Source organism: Lepisosteus oculatus, chromosome 8, assembly GCF_040954835.1.
Source record: "Lepisosteus oculatus isolate fLepOcu1 chromosome 8, fLepOcu1.hap2, whole genome shotgun sequence".
Classification (NCBI taxonomy): domain Eukaryota; kingdom Metazoa; phylum Chordata; class Actinopteri; order Semionotiformes; family Lepisosteidae; genus Lepisosteus; species Lepisosteus oculatus.
Genome location: NC_090703.1, coordinates 22,446,564 through 22,462,701, shown reverse-complemented (window position 1 = coordinate 22,462,701; position 16,138 = coordinate 22,446,564). Strand labels below are relative to the sequence as shown.

General features: G+C 43.2%; 1 protein-coding gene across 2 annotated transcripts in view; it reads left to right on the top strand.

Moving 5' to 3' along the window:
- rps6ka5 (ribosomal protein S6 kinase, polypeptide 5) overlaps positions 1 to 16,138 on the top strand; it is a 56,097-nt gene that overhangs the window by 6,716 nt on the left and 33,243 nt on the right. The window contains exon 1 of one of the 2 annotated variants that reach the window (XM_015351145.2): positions 12,576 to 12,814. The exons of the other annotated variant lie outside the window; for it this stretch is intronic. Within the exon in view, the coding sequence (XP_015206631.2) occupies positions 12,784 to 12,814 (31 nt within the window). The 5' untranslated portion in view covers positions 12,576 to 12,783. Of the gene's footprint in view, positions 1 to 12,575; positions 12,815 to 16,138 lie in introns of those variants that run through there. 2 annotated transcript variants of the gene reach the window in all.

Genomic DNA, 16,138 nt, shown 5'->3' with positions numbered 1-16,138 from the left:
ATGTTTTTATTTCATCCTGACTTTTTGCATCAGACCATTGTAGTTGTGCACACTTGCTGTCTTTAGTTTATATTTCCCTTATTTACTTAATCTGCCCTTGGCAGTCTGTAGTTCTAATTATATCCCTAACAAAGTAGCTGTTAGGAGATGGTGTGTATGTTCTAGTGTTTCTCTGTTGGCAGTGCCTGTAGTCCATAACTCTAGGGTTACCTCTGGTGATCTAAATATGTTGTCCTTATTCTTCAGTGGTGCATGGAAATGTCTCTGTGCCAGAACTGTCGGGGCAATGAGAGATTGAATGGAGCCGTTCAGTGTAGTGAACCACACAGGGGATTACTTTTCTGTGCATTCTTTCTGTGTTGCTTCTCTGTGTGTACTTGCATCAATGTTTGCGATTACAGGGCAAACAGTATTCACTCACATCTGAGACTGACAGCCAGATGGTTTTGCTGTGGAGATATTAGCTTGCATAGCAATTTGTGGCAGGTCAGTTCTACCCCTACCAAAGGTCTTTTTTAGATGGTTGAATCCAAACAGTCTAAACAGCTCTCTTTTCTGAGTAATTTCTGAGTTGCTGAGAATTGATGAGACATCACCTCCGTAGTGCTTTCCTTTACTGGGTCTGTATTTCCCCCTTATACTGTTCAAATTACTCCCTGTTTTGTTCTTACCTGCCGTAAAGACACAGATGAGCAAATATAGGAGAATATAGGCGGAGGAATTGCCATGTCGTCTGGAAATGAAAGGGTGCGCTCTGCCGAATTAGCCCTGGCTGATGGAGTTCAGCTCAACAGCCTCCTGGCCTCACAGGGTTCGTGGCCCTGTGACAGGAGGTGTGCCAGCACCCGATGTTCCTTGCTTCCTCACCTCTGGAACTGCGGATGCTAAATCTGGACTCCTGCAGTGGATAGCAGCCAAGATTAGCATCTGCCGGGCAACCTCTGAGCCACATGGAACACTGAAGCATCTTTGCAGATCAGGCCTTGTGTCAGTGTAGCTTGGAGTGTCACTTGGGCCTCAAGCTGCCTTAAGATTTTAAACTGTAAATCTGTTAGGATCCAGAATATTGTAAGTCTCCCTTGCTTCTCCACAAGTTTATGGATGTGTCACGTTCCTTAGTGACCCCCGCGTCTCCTTTCCTAAGTCTGCTGTGGTTGAGATGTAACCAGAAAACCTTGTAAGATGTCCACACAGAACTCTGGAGGAGACCGAATGTTCCCAGTTAGTCTACAAATATTTTTCCCTCCTTTTTTTTTCATGATCTGATTCCAATGTCCTTTGGAATGACAGGCTGTACCAGAAGTGTATAACCTTGCCTGCCCTGTGTGGCTTCATTTATGTGTCTGGGCCAGTATTGACGCCTGGCGTCTCATTATTTTACTATGCTATCTCTGCAGCGTCATCTAAGTGATAAGAAAGTCTGTGCTGTTTTGGGTCTTAAAATGTTTGGTCCTTAGACATTAGCCTTGCATTCAGATTTCTTTAGTTTTTTAAATGTTTTTCTAAAATAAGAGTGCATAACCAAGCAGAAGCTTTGTCTGCTCAATTATTTTTAATGCCTAAACCCATTCTGACTATAGAATTGGTACTGACAGAAGAAGTGACTAAAATCCTAATTCCCTTTCCCTGGGGAATCTTGGTTCCCAATGTTTTATAAGCCCAGTTTCATTGTTACTGATGGAGTGTGTACTTAAACTGGGGCATTTTACTTAGAGCTACTCGTTGCGACTTGGCATGCAGATCTGATTTCTTCCAGTATTTCCTAAAGCTGAGTACACATTAAATTTCACCTTTCTACTCTTAACCTCTGCAATTTCTGAGACTGATCTTTGGAGTTTTGCAGTAGGATATTCTAGCTAGCGATACTCCTGTTTTGATTTCACAATCAAATAAGAAAATACATATTAATTTGTAATTCTCCATCTTTTTTCTTAGTCTCCCAGGTTGCTTTTGTACAATTACACGTTCTAGGCTGCATCACGGATTTGGAGGAGTCAGTTGTAAGGCTTCCTGAGGATTGATACATTGCATTTCAAAAACATGATGTGGCAAATATGCGTTATGAAGGGAAGAAGGAAACTGTGTGGATTGTTTGATCTGTGTGGATTGTTTTCCAGTTTGTTGACTGCTAGGACATGGTTTAAGCAATTACACTGAACTGTGCCCAGGTAATTCAGATTACAGCTCGCCAGCTAGATTAAAATCCCAACATTGTCAGACTGTGAGGTAACGTGTATGGTATTTACTGCAGAATTCTTCCTTGCTTGAAGCTTTGCATAGGAAAATCAGAAGATATGCAGATCAAACTATACGGTATATCAACATTGATGTGTTGTCTTAGGCTTGCTCAGAAGAATGCCTCTTGCTGTATAAATACAAGTTTTCCTGTATAAAGCTTCCTGTGTTATAAAATTGTCTCCTGGCACAGCTCGGAAGAGCAGTGGTTAGCATTCCTGCCTTGCAGCGCTGGGATCCTGGGTTCAGTTGCTAGGGTGCTATCTGTGTGGGGTTTGTACGTTCTCCGTGTTTTCATGTCGGTTTCCTCTGGTGCTTCTGTTCCCACCCACAGTCCACAGACATGCTGGTAGGTTAAGTGGCTTCTGGAAAAATTGTCCCTGGTGTGAGTATGTGTTTGTCTGTGTGCACTGTGATGGATTGGCAGTTCTTCCTGGGTGTATCCCACCTTTGCTCCCTTTGCTTACTAAAATTGGGTGAAGCAGTTGGAAAATGGCTGGGTAATTGCCTCCTGCACCAACCTGCCCCTCCCCGCTGTGTTCAGGCTGTGTAGTGTGTGTGCTGATGTAAAAATGACTGCCGTGTTTCAACCCAAGGCATGGCAGTGCTGTACCGGGCTACAGCCACTTCAGCTGAGGTTGTGCTGTGAAGCACGTTGGGATCCTGGTGGAGATGCAAGATGCTGCAGCATTGTAATTGTATAGTATAATATAATATATACCTTGCATCCTGCAAATCACACTTAAGAATTCTTTGTTAGTAGGTAGGCCCATCCCCAGAAGTAATTAGCTTGACCGATGACAAGCTCATTCTAACTTAGTAGGAATCACGCAGATTTTTCAAATAAGATTCCATAGAGAACAGGAGATGTTAATTGGCCAGTGTACATGATTGCTTCAGCAGAACTGAACAAACTAATTTAAAAAATACTGCTGCCGAGTCGGAGTGTGTAGCTGTTAAATCCTAATTCCTGATTGAATGTTAATTATCCTGAGATTTTAAGTAATATGACAGGGGTGTGTGTAAGTGTTTGGGTGTGGGTGGGATATTAAGGGCTTTAGGCTAATCTTCGATTCTCATCGTCTCCCGTCCTGTCTTTTGGTTTGGGTGCCTGTTTTTGGATGCAATGCATCCTGTGCATCACAGACCAATTACAGCAAGCTCTTTTCTCTTCCTAAAGAGCGTGCAAAGCACGTTGTCCAAGGGACTGTAAAGGGCAGTTTCTTTAGGTGAGTTTTTGGTATATGGCTGTAGTCCTCCTATGCTTTATATCTCTGGTACCTCCCTCTCTCTCCCTTTCACCTGCAGACGGCTCAACTGCTGTAATGATGTTCCTTCCTTTCAGTGTGGAATTAACCTCAACTTATTCTTTTGCCATATAGAAGTGGTCAGTATTAACAGAGAGCTGGTCTCGCTCATGCTGCCGAAGCAGGTGAAGGTGGTGGTCAGCAGCTTCCTGCTGAAAGGGATCAATGGGAAGGATTGCTTCTGGGATTTTAGGGGGTTCTGCTTGCTTTCCAGTGAGGGAGTTTTTAAACGAGGGATATTTAACCCGCCCTCCAGTCAAAGCCACAGCCCTGTGGTACTGCCCAGAACCATGCCTGTGGAAGAACCGGGCAGTCAGAAGCACATGGGATGGGTGATTTCAGAAGCCTTGTGTGGCATTGAGAAAGATTGTGATCTGTAAAGCTTCAGAAGGGAAAATTGGATCATTTTCTGCTTTCATGTCAACAGCTCGTCTAGAAAAGTGTTCTTTTCTAATTCCCAGTTCCCTAGCCACAGCATTGCCTGGTGCACATTGGGTGCAGACAAATAATATAAGTGCTGGTTTTGCTGTCTTCACTTCCACGTATAATATCTTGACCTTTGATTCAGCTGCTTTGTGTGGATTGCTTTATTTTCCACTTACAAGTTTCTGACATGGCTTTACGATTGTTCTCTGTTATGATTTCTGCCTAGATTTCTATGCGTATAATTTGAGAGAAGAGAAAATCATTTTAGCATGGTGCCAGGGACTGAGTGAAAGTGAATTGGCAATGCAGTGCCATTTTACCAATCAGAAGAGCATGTGGTGGCCCTCCTGGTGCCCATGTCATCCTCTCTCCTCCCACCGGTCTCCTGGAGGAAGCCTGACAGCTGAATTCTTAACAGCATACAAGTCCCCTTGTGCTAGAATTTTTTTTCTTCCAGAACTAATCCAGTTTTGTTGGAGAACTATGATGTACAGTAATCTCAATAAAGTTCCCAAAAGCACCAAGATAAATCCCATAAAAAGCGTATGCAGTTTTATTTTGGGGAACGATTTGACAGCAACAGTTAGTGTGAAGTCGAGCCGTCCTGTACTCATTTGTGCTGCAGTGGAAGAGTGAGTTTACCCCTGCTGTGCAATGAACAGAACTGGGACACCTGTGTGTGAACAGAGTGTACATCTTTGTTCCAGTATCTATTATTTCACTCAACTGTCAGAACTTAAAATAATGAAGTAAGGCAGCATGGTTATGTGGCAGTTAGCCATGCTGTTTTCCAGCTCTTTGCTCCTGGGTCTGAGCGTGGTGATGTCTGCTGGGAGGAGTGTGCATGCGTTTTTGCCTTCCAAAGTCATGCTGGCTAGTTTAATTACCTCTAGTAATTCTGTGGGTGTGTGTGCACATGCAGCCTGTGATGAACTGGCTCCTTTCCAGTGCGAGTCCGCTGTCCCTCACCTGCAATGAGCAACTTCCTGATAAAGGATGGATGGGAAAATACAGGGCGGTAGGATGGCGCCGTGGTCAGTGGTCAGTTCCAGACCTGGGTGCTATATCTCTGTGTAGTTTGTATCTTGTTCCCGTGTTCACATGGGCTTTCTGTGGGACGGTTGGTGTCTGGGAAAAGCTGGCCTTTGTGTGAGTGCGTGTCACTCTGCCCTGTGATGGACTGCTGTCCTGTCCAGGGTCTACCCTGTCTTGCACCCCTTGCTTGTCAGGACTGGCTCTGGCTCCCCAACAGCCCTGAGTTGGAGGAAGTGCTTAGAAGATGGAGAGAGAAATTGAGGAACACAAGGTTACTCATCTAATGTCACAGCTATACTGGGGTACTGGCTTTAGGTTTTTGATGTAGAGGGAAGATTGCCTTTATATTGGTCCACCAATAACCCTTAAAGCAGCCATCTTGTCATACACAGAGGTCTAGCTGTTCGCTATTAGCCTTGCCCAGCTTTCCATAGCTTCAGAAATCTGTCCAGAGCAGACTGGATAATGGTAGCACTGCTGTCTAGTAATCCATTTAGCAACCTGAGGTACGAGCAAGAGCAGAGGTTTGTTGAATCCCCAACAATGAATGGCTGTTATATGAAAACGAATGAAACCTTGATGTTCCTGGGCGAGGGAGTTTAGTTGAAATTCAGTTTCTCAATCTATGAGATCTGCTTGTTGTGTGCTTATACATTTTTACCATGTTGTGCTGCTGCCCTCTTTCTGGTTTTCTCTAACATGTTAAATTTTGTTGTTTTTTTTTCTTTTTGTTCTTGTGTTTCATCGTTCCGGAAGGTTGTGGGCTTTGCGGGTTGAGTTCTTTGAAGTCAGCAGATCTAGGTGGAGACTGTCAACTTGCTCAAGACGGGCTGAAATTGTCGGTGGTTAGCAGGGTTCACCTCAAACAGCATTAGTTTGTTTTTATAAAGCATACTTGTTATCAGGCTTTGGTTGCACTTGTTCCTTGACTTGAATATAGTGGGGTGCAGAATTAGTTAAAAGACAATTGTGAAGAAGAGCATCTGCAGTCCTCTCAGAGTGTAGAGGGTTTCTGTCCGTGACAATGCAGGTAAATGTGAACCCAGCTTTGGTTTAATGGTTTGTAGCAGACTGGTTTGTGGCATGTCCATATTAGCTATTTGTAAAGGGTTCTGTTCAGATTCGAGGCCTGCGTAAGAGTTGGGCTACAGTGAAAGCCGGGCGAGATGAGAGGATTTTGTGAAGGGAGCAGACTATGAGGGAGTTGATCTGTAATGTTGTTTGGTGAGCGAGTAGAGAACCAGGTGACTGGAGGACAACACATCCTCTGCACTTGCAGCAAAAGGGCCCATGTGAGTTTTTAAATGCACTGAGGAAACTGTGAGAGAATGTTGCTCACATAACCTGAAAGTCCCAGGATTCTGCGAAGTCCTCTTTCTCTTCATGGTCACATTTTTACAGTGCGGTGGGGGTGTATGTCTGGATCCTGCTGAGAATCATGGTTTTGCAGTATTTCAGCTAACTTCAGATCCAGTTAAGTTGAATGCATGCCATGGCTATTTTTTTTCTTTGCAATCTCCTAATATGTTTCTTTACAAATGCATATACCCTTTAGAAAGTTCATCAGCCATGTTTTGCTTTGTGAGTTTATACAGCATATTAAAAAGCACTCTTGGTGGTATCGGAGAATCGGTTGACTGGGAAGTTATTGGCGTTGTTTGACAATTCTTTACCCAAACTCAGTCTCGGGAAACTTTGCCCAACTATGGTCAGCAGCCATATCACTCTGCAACTCACAACCGGCAGCCCACTGGAGCTCAGCAGGTGTGAGCCTGGTCAGTAACTGGATGAGAGACCTCCTGGGAAAAACGAAGGTTGCTGCTGGAAGAGGTGTTAGTGGAGCCAGCAGGGGGTGCTTCTGTAGAGTTGTAGAGTATCCTGTAAAGCGCTTTGATTGGAGTGTCCAGAAAAGTGCTATATAAGTATAAGTAATTATTATTAACTCAATGTCACTCATTCCTGGCAGTGCTCAGCCACTGGGAGCTGTATTCTGGGGAATCCAAGCAAAGTGCACACTGTAGTGCTCGTACTGCCCTCTGTACCCTTCTCCTTTACCAGATGAGACAGACTGTAGAGCTCGTACTTCACCCGTTACCTCTCTCCTGTACCGGATGAGACAGACTGTAGAGCTCGTACTGCCCCCTGTACCCCTCGTCTTTACCGGATGAGATATTTGGAAGCCCTGCTGAATGCACTCTTTGAGCCATACTGTATATACAGTGGGCTCCTAAGAGGCTCAGCTGGTTCTGGGTGTCACGGGTTCAAACCTGGTTCATGTCTCTAGCAGACTTGAGATGCATGCCTCCTCTCCCATCTGTGCCTAACATCCTGTACCGATCTGCCCTGTCTGGAGTGTGTTAAAGGGGTACAGAGTGCAATACAAACACTAGAGGTGAGGCAGGTGGGTTGGAGGAGTCTGTCTGCTATTCCCCATTCTCTCCTAATTTCAGTTGTGAGGGGTCTGTAGCTGTGTGCTGGGACGTGTTAAAACTACAATTGACTATTCTGAATGAGCTGGGTTCATGACTATCAATTGTAAATGTATAAAAGACAAAAGCTGTGCCGTACATTTCATTTTTGGTAGATTCTGTTGGATGTGCCGGGCTTCATTTATCCCTGCGGGTAAGCTGTCCAATTACTTCAGAGTGATCCCATTGTTTTCCACCAAGATAATAAATCATGCCGTTGAAATCAAATCCGGCAGCTCCAGCCAAGCGGGTTTAATGTTACAGTGTTGTGTGGGGAGAACCTCTGCGATGGCCACTGTTGTTATACAGCATGACTGGTTCATAGGTCATATTTGTTGCTCTTGAGAAGCCTGTGAGAGGCTAGAGCTGCCTGATGCACAGAGCCTCTTCTGGCACTAGGGAAGCCTCAGCTGGAGCTGGCATAAGGGGCAGAAGTGCTGCCCATTCACACTAGGTTGAAATTCCTCGCCACCTTCTGGAAGCTGAATGGTAACGCAGCCCAACCCGATTTAGTTACATATAGAAGATCAGTTATCAAAAAAACAAGACTTGCAGTCAGAGAGCAGAGAATCCCATTGCACTTTAAATTTGAGAGCCTTGTTGTTTCTTAAGTCTTAAGCTCTGTACTGATAAATCTCAGTAGCCTTTTAAAGAGGGGCAGGATCTAAATTTTGGCCATCCCAGTTTTGTGTATCGCACTGAAAGAACATTTTTTTTTTATAACCTGTGCAACACTCTGCGTGCATTTGTTTGCAAAAATCTGGCACCCAAGCATCTTAAAGCTGTCCTTCCTGACAGTTTTCACAGACGCTGCCCACTCCTGGTGAAGTGTTCATATCAGTGCAGTGCATTGCTTTTCCTTAAGTATACAACATAGAGATGGCTCTTCTTATCTACAGTATATAGCAGTAATCAATTGGTTTATTTGACACTGTTTTGCTTTGCAAAACTATTCCACAGATTTTAAAAAGTAATAAATCTGTCACAAAATAACATCAATACTTTTTTTGTATTGAAATACTCTTCCATATGTGTTTCCTATGATTATTTCTTATTTTCTTAGAGTAGATTTGTATTCGATCCTAAATGAAGTGACTAATATAAATGGTCTCATCAGGTAATAAAGATTGAGACGGGTACAGATCTGTGGGAAGAAACTACTCTTGACCAGGCACTTGCAAAATTGGTTAAGGTTCACTGGGTGCTGTAGTCATGCTGCAGTATCACTGTTTTGACAACCATTGTGTTCCTGACTACACTGCTATCAGTGCTAAAATTTCTCTGGGATGTGCAGGCTGTTTTTTTATGACTCATTCTTCCTTCAAGTCAAATGGTATTTGATGGGTCTGGTTTGCATAGGGATTCCAGTGCATGTCTGTTGTCGCCAATATCAAAAAGACCACCTCAGCTGATCTTGTAAAACTCCATCCCTTGAGGAGCACTTTAGTTGGCTTTTCTGTCTAGATTTCAGTGGCCTGACGAGGATCTGATGGCTTGATTAATTAGAAAGCCATAGCATTTCTTTTCAGGTTCTTTTAAAGGTGCCACATATCTGCACTGCACTGAGCGGGAGTTTGAAAAGTAGTCCCCGCTGAGAAAGCAGTTAGCTCAGCTGAGTTCCTTGAGAAGAATAAACTCAGCTGGCATGAAAATCAGGAATACTGGCCACACTGGAGACCTGGAGTTTGCCATCCCAACAATTCCCTTTCTGGCTGCATTTCCAGAATGGTAATATAGGCCAGTCTCTGTCTCGGGCTCTCAGTCTGTATACCTAGGTGAATGCTTTAACCTAGTTATCTTGGGTTTATTCTTTGACTTCACAATTATTAGCCTAATAAATGTTTATTTTAGCCTTAAAAAAAAAAAAGGTTTTCAGGAAGCCTTCTGTCAATAAGGACCCCATTTGAAACTTTCAAACTGCTGTGCATTTTAAGCTATGCTACTACTCTCAGACAGTACTAAATGCTGAAACTGCCGGTCAGTCCACTGTGTAGTTTTGCAGTTTAAAAGCCATCTTGTACCCTATTAGAATTAACAGGTGTGGACTTTATCAGTTGTTTCAACTGTATACCTGTATAGAACAGGCTGTATTAAAACAAAGCATTTGAAATCACAGGACACAGAAAAGACCTACTTAACTCTGACAATTTATACGCCCTGTTTATAAAAGTTTATTATGACAGTTTATGACAGTATATTTATCTGCGCTGCTCCCGTAACAGTGCTAATGGCCTTTAAATACTATTCTGAAGCCTCTGTATGTGAGTGGAAGAGTGGCTGCCATCATTAATACATATGGAGGAGTGTCATCCTCTCTGTGAAGAAGGCTGAGAGGTGATTCTTGCATTGCTTTTATATAGTTTTCTATCAGTGGCTTGTTTTCCCTGTAATTCATCCTGCTGCTTAGATGCATGTTTGTTAGGTCATGGTTAACAGCAGATGCATGTCTGGCTGTTACAGACATTGGAGTGCATTTTCTAGAATCCAAACAGTCCTGCACTTCTCTGCAAAGCTTCTTGCCTGACAGAAATTCCCTCTATTGCAAAGTCAGACAGACCTTAAAAATACAGTTAGGGGTTTTGAGGAACGGGATTTAAAAAAGGAGCTGCTGAGTCGTTAGAATGGCAGTGGGCTTTAACCACTGTCCTGAATTTTCTTCATTTTTCACGATGCAGTGATGTGAATTGCTTTCTTTCTTTGAAAATAAATAGAGCTTTATCCTCATTACAAGGCTTTTCTGGGGGTGAAGCATTTTGGTGCTAGAACAAGGTGCATAGTATCCCAGGGCATCCAGGAAAATAAGACTTTCTCAGCACTGTTGTGTTGTGTATATACTCCCCCTCCCCCCAGCATTGAACCAAAACCCAGGAAATAAAACTAAACCTGCTTAATCGTAACGGTTTCCTGAAAAATACACCACAAAAATGAATAGTGCAATTTATAAAAATGAATTATACGAGCCTATAGAGTATATTATGTATAAAAAATGTTCTGCGGATCAAAACCTTAAAATTCTGAATATTGTGTCTGCCTTCTCCTGGCAAACTTAGTTTGCAGTCCTCAGAGATTTCATTTAGAATCCTCAGAGAATGTAGTTCAGTGAAATAAAGCTCTCCAAATAAATTCCAACTGCAGTCTCGAAGCCCAGAATACAAGCAGCAGTACATTTTGCCAGTGCATTAGAAATGTCCCTTGGGCAGTGCGCTATCATCATGGGTAATTAAATTGAGCTGTTTCTGTACCGATCACAATGAGTGAGCTGTGTTTATTCAGGAGCAGAAAGGGAAACAGTTTGACTTTGTAGCCGGGGGAGTGCTTTTGATTGGTCCACTTGACGCCGGGTGTGTTCGATTTTCAAAGCTGGAATAGCTTGGCCTTGTTTGCAGCTCTCTTCCTTACCAGCCTATGCTTCCCCATGTCAGGCCTGTCTCAGGCAAGATCTCCCTGTGCCTCACCGCTGTAGGACGCACAGGATCCCTTACAAGCCAATGTCTGCCTCATCTACTTAACCTGTGCTGGTGCAGAGGTGCTAGCAAGCAGCTAGGTTTCCATGTCAATGGTGTGTGAGTACAGTTAAGATGTAGCTCAATTGGGAATCGGTCGGCAGTAATTTGATAAGCTCGGGAGCTGTGTAATTAGGCGTGTTATGAGGAGACGGAGCACTGATTTATACTGATGTCAGCGCTCGATCAGAGATGCTGGGAGGACAGCAGGGCCTTTTGGATTTTGCTTCACATGAGCTGAATTTGACCTGATCATTTAATTAACTGGCACACCTCAATACTTCTTTCAGTATTAACATGCAAGATTACCAATGAGGGAAGACATTCAGCCCCTTTTATTAATTTGGCTTTAATTGCTTATTGATCCAAGGCTCTCATCCAGCTGTTTCTTGATGGAAGCCACCCAGGTATCGGTTCCAGGAACGAGGCTGGGTAACTTATTCCACCCTTCTATACACAAAGGTGGTGGGAGTATCTCCTGCTCTTGGTTTTGAATGCCCTTCCCCTTATCTGGATTGTGTTTCACTGTTGATTCTGAAGATGTCTGTTACCTTTGACAATTTAGAGTATTCTCCTCTGTTCAAGACTGAAAAGAGACTGTTCTTGAAGCCTATCAGTACAGGACTGGTTTCAGAGTAACAATATATTTTTGTAATGTAGTGACCAAAGCTGCACACGGTACTCCGAATGTGGTACTACTAATTCATGGAGCAATTGTAACAACTTTTCCTTGATTTAAATTCATGCCTTTAACTATACTGTATAGATCCAAGCCTGAGTTTAATCTCTGCTTTTGACCTTAGAACCGAGTGGTTTTTAAAGGCCTTGAAAAAATATGGTTTAAATCTGTTAAAAATTTCCAACAGAACCAATAATTATGCCAATTAAGGTAACTAAGAACTTAAATTAGAACGAAAACCAGAATCTAAGTACTCCCTGGCAGCACAGTTCGCCACCCTGTACTCGCTGATGAATGACGGATAAGATTATACAGCCCTGTAGTATGTGTTTTTTTTTATGACAGCATGCAGGCAGATCAAGGGAAGAAATCTTGCATTTGGAAGTTAAAAACATGAATCTAGTGAAGGTTGCATAATATTCAATAGTGAGAGAAAGCTGTGCTTAAGGAATTGTTTTTTTTCCCTGTGTGGCATGCGTGATTTGAATGTAAAAACTGCTGATGTCTTTTTTTCATCTGGTGATAAGTCTCTTGTGTTCCCGCTTAAAATCTGGGTAGACTTTTGTCAGAAATAATTGAATTTGCGAGATGGGTTTTTTGAAGCCCTCTGGACTCAACTGCTCCTCAGACAGAAGCTGCTGAACAGATGTGCGAGGGAGGTGGTCCTTTCTTGCTCTGGATGCAAGACCGCAAGCACCTTGGACTAAAAGTGCTATCAGAGGAGCTGCTACAGATCCACAGTAGTCCACTCACCTAGAATATTGTTGGTAAGATCAAGAGTTGACCATTAAAAGGAATTTTAGCTGTCATTTGTCCTGTGGCCCTCATGATTTGGGGCATGCCATAGGTTGCTTGTTGTTGTATTATCTCCCTGGTTCTCCACTGAGCTGCTTGCAGTTGAAGTTAGCCTCATGTGAGAGAGAAAGTTCTAATCAGCACTTCTGAGCTCAAGAGAGGAAGAGGGCACCCACATCCGATAGTGCTGTGGACCAGAGCTCTGTAGTGAGAGGCAGCACAGGATGAAGAGGAGCCCATGTCCTGCCTGAATACCACCACAGCTGTCACTGCACTCTGCTGTCTTTGTATTTCTGCTATACCTGCATTGTCAGCGTTTAAAATACGGGGCTCAGATGGCTCACTTTTTCAGTGAGCCGCTGACAAGTAAGTGCAGTTACTCTCCTTTTCGTTCGAAAAAGCACGCTGCTGCAGCAGAGGCTTGAGCTGGCTCTGAAGTGTCCTGCGGCTGTTGTCACTGCAGATACTGGCAGCTAATGTGTTTGTGTACTTTGGTGCTTGCACAGTGTTTATTAATTAATAAGCAAACCGAGCCCAGAAGAAAGGCGCATTTTGTAAGGCTCACAAGAAAACATAAATGGAAATGGGTTCAGCTCTGTGCTCTTTGTTGGAACTCTGTATGACCGCTTTTGTTCAGTTAGTAATTATGGCCTGAAGCAAATATATAAAAGCTTATTCTGCTTCAGTAGAAGTAAGAAACTGTTTGTTCTGTGATATTTTTTTAGTAAATTAAAGCATGCCTTGTTCTTTGCTGGCACTGGGGTTTTATTTTTGCCTTTTCACTCCTTCTTGAATTACTTTCACAGCTCGCCATCCTGTCTGGTTTAACTTTTTCCATATGAAATTGTAATTGGATGTATGGAGAACCCAATGGAATACACGTGTGCATTAAAATAAGCATGTTGGCCATACTGGTACAGCCTCTGACCTCACAAATATACAAAAAGGAGTGTCTGCCAGCAAGATTGAAGCAAATTCCATCATTTTAAAGTGTGTAAGGCATCCTTCTGGAAGGAAGCCCGCTTAAAGGAAGCATTAAATGAACTTAGGCATTCCCTTCCCAAGCTGCAATGTGAACTTTGCAAATGAGAAGTCTGAGTTTAGAAGAGGAATTTGTAAGTAAGCACTGTGCCCACTCTCAAAAGTCTCCCTTTAGTGATCAGCTGTGTCCCACTATTGCTCCGTCTGGGTCTGTCACTTCTGCCAGTGTGTGACCGATTCAGAAGGAGGGGAGGTTAGTGTGTCTGCAGCAGCGATTGATCCTAGCTGCTGGGCGCAGTGTGATGCAAAGATTTCAGTAGAAGTGCTATAGATGTAAACTGCACAATGCTGAAGGAAGTGTTTCTCCCAGTTTTTAACTGCTTTATCCAATACAGGGTCACGGGGCAAATGGAACTTATCCTGGCAATCAAGGGGCACAAGGTGGGATGCATCGCACAGAGACACAAACACTGACATGCACACACCCACATTAGGGTCATTTTCCCAGAAGCCAATTAACTTGCCAGCATGTCTTTGGAACTCCTGAAGGTGCACCTGCAGGAAACCCGTGCATCACAGGGAGAGCATACAAACTCCATTTAGATGGCCCCCCAGGTCCAGAATTAATCCCAGTCTTGCAAGGCAGCAATGCTAACCACTCTGCCTCTGTGCTGCCATTCTTGATCAGACCCTTAACCATAAAATACAGCCATAAAGAGAATACATATTTTACTTGAATACACATAAGGTAGACCATACAAAAAAACAGTGAGATCTAAGTGTTTCAGAAAAACGAGATGTTAAATGAGTATGTGCATGAAAGCAGCATAAATTGAAAAGCAGCACTTTACAGTGCAAGTTAAGTGAATGCAGAATAAAATGAATACAGTTAATGGCTTTGAAGTCAGCAATCATATGTTGAATTTCTGCTGCTATTTCTTTTGAGATTGCATGATTCATTTCAGGTGCTTTATTGACTTCTTTTGTATTGTCTCCTGTTGATGTCACAAATGAGAACAGATCTTCTGATGTACCTGAAATCAGTCCCAAGCTGCTGTTCCTGCAAATGTGTTATTGTCTTGTAAGGGATTTAATGTACCGGCAGTGCAGTTGTGGATTTTCAATAAACACATCAAATATCTGTTCTCTTCATACAGAAAGCAAAACAGCAGTGGCTCCTTATGAAACAGCTCAATTTTGTAAAGGTGAAGCGAGTGGTGAAAATCTTTCTTCCTGTTTGACAAACTGAATTTGAACCACATTTGTGAGCTCAGTGGTCTTGTCATTGTGACATTCAAGCAACAGTAGGCCTTCGTGTTAAAGTCAAACAACATGAGAAGTCAGGATCAGATCTCACAGTAGTCTTAGCAGAACAGCATGTTTACGAAAAGATTATCATCAGTTTTTTAATGGGTGTGAGTAGAGGTGTTAAAATGAGTGACGACTCACATTTGCCTGCTGGATTCAAGTTCTGGATTCACAGTTATCGCTGTGAGGAAACGGCAAGGGACAGAAAATATTTTCAGAAGTGATACAGGTCGCAAACTTTAATCTGACCCCCGTTCTGTATTAATGCTGTTCCTGGAAAATCAACTTGGATTGCAGCAGGAATGTGACATGAGAAATGAGTTGGGATCTCCTGTGTGGCAGTGCTCAGGTGGTTTTTAGGTCAGGCAAACGAAAAGAAGACACTAGGGGTAGCGGTACATCCTTGTAAAGCTTCTTATGGTGATTTAAATTCTTACACATTTATATAGCACAAGAACCCCAGATCTTTCCTGTTTTTCCTTGTGTGCTGCAACCAGGGGTATTTACAATGAAACTTGCTAGAAATTCATGTCTGAGCCCTGTTTCCCAGATGTGTTTAAGCTTGTGATCAGTGACCACTCAGTCCTGCATGCATTTAAGCCATCAACCAGGCTTATACTTTATTAACTTCCAGAGATATCACAAAATGTTTGAGGGGACATAATTCCAGGATGAAATTGATGATGATCTCATTGTCAAATAATATGTTATTATGTTGTATCACACAGGACTGTATGTTTCCAAAGGCATTTAAGAAAAGATCAATCACTTTATCAGTCATATACAATTGCATTAGGAATTCGTCTTTTCGCATACCCCAGCTTGCTCTCCATGAGACACAGAGACAGGGAGAGAAGCTTGGGGTGAGAGCGCAGGGTCAGACATTTATACGGTGCCTCTGGAGCAGTTGGGGTTAAGGGCCTTGCTCAGGGGCCCAAGGGAGTAGGGTTCCTCTGCCGGCTGCGGGATTTGAACCAGCAACCTTCCAGCCACAGGTGCAGATCCTTAGCCACAGTGCCACCGCTCCGCCCACTGTGTATTTTATATACCATGAATGTGCAGCGATGGCGATAAGAAGGTCTGTGGCCAGGAGCTGGAGGTATGGGAAGTCTTGACTGATGTTGGCAGGTTGGAGGTGCAGAGAGCACGTGTCAGGGAGAAGAGTGCCGTGTGACTTTTGGATGTGTTCTCTTAGGCCCTTCCAGAGCCGTCTCCTGCCCTGTGATCCTGTGTATTTTCATGCACATGATCGTTTCTCAAGAGGAAGTGAGGGCCTTTTGCAATTTGCCCTCAGGCAGCTCCTCTTTTTCATTTCCTTTCATTTGATCTGGAGGTACAGTTCCTTGTTCCGCACAATCCATGCTTTTGAGTGCAAATGAAGTCTTAAGTCGAGATCCTTTT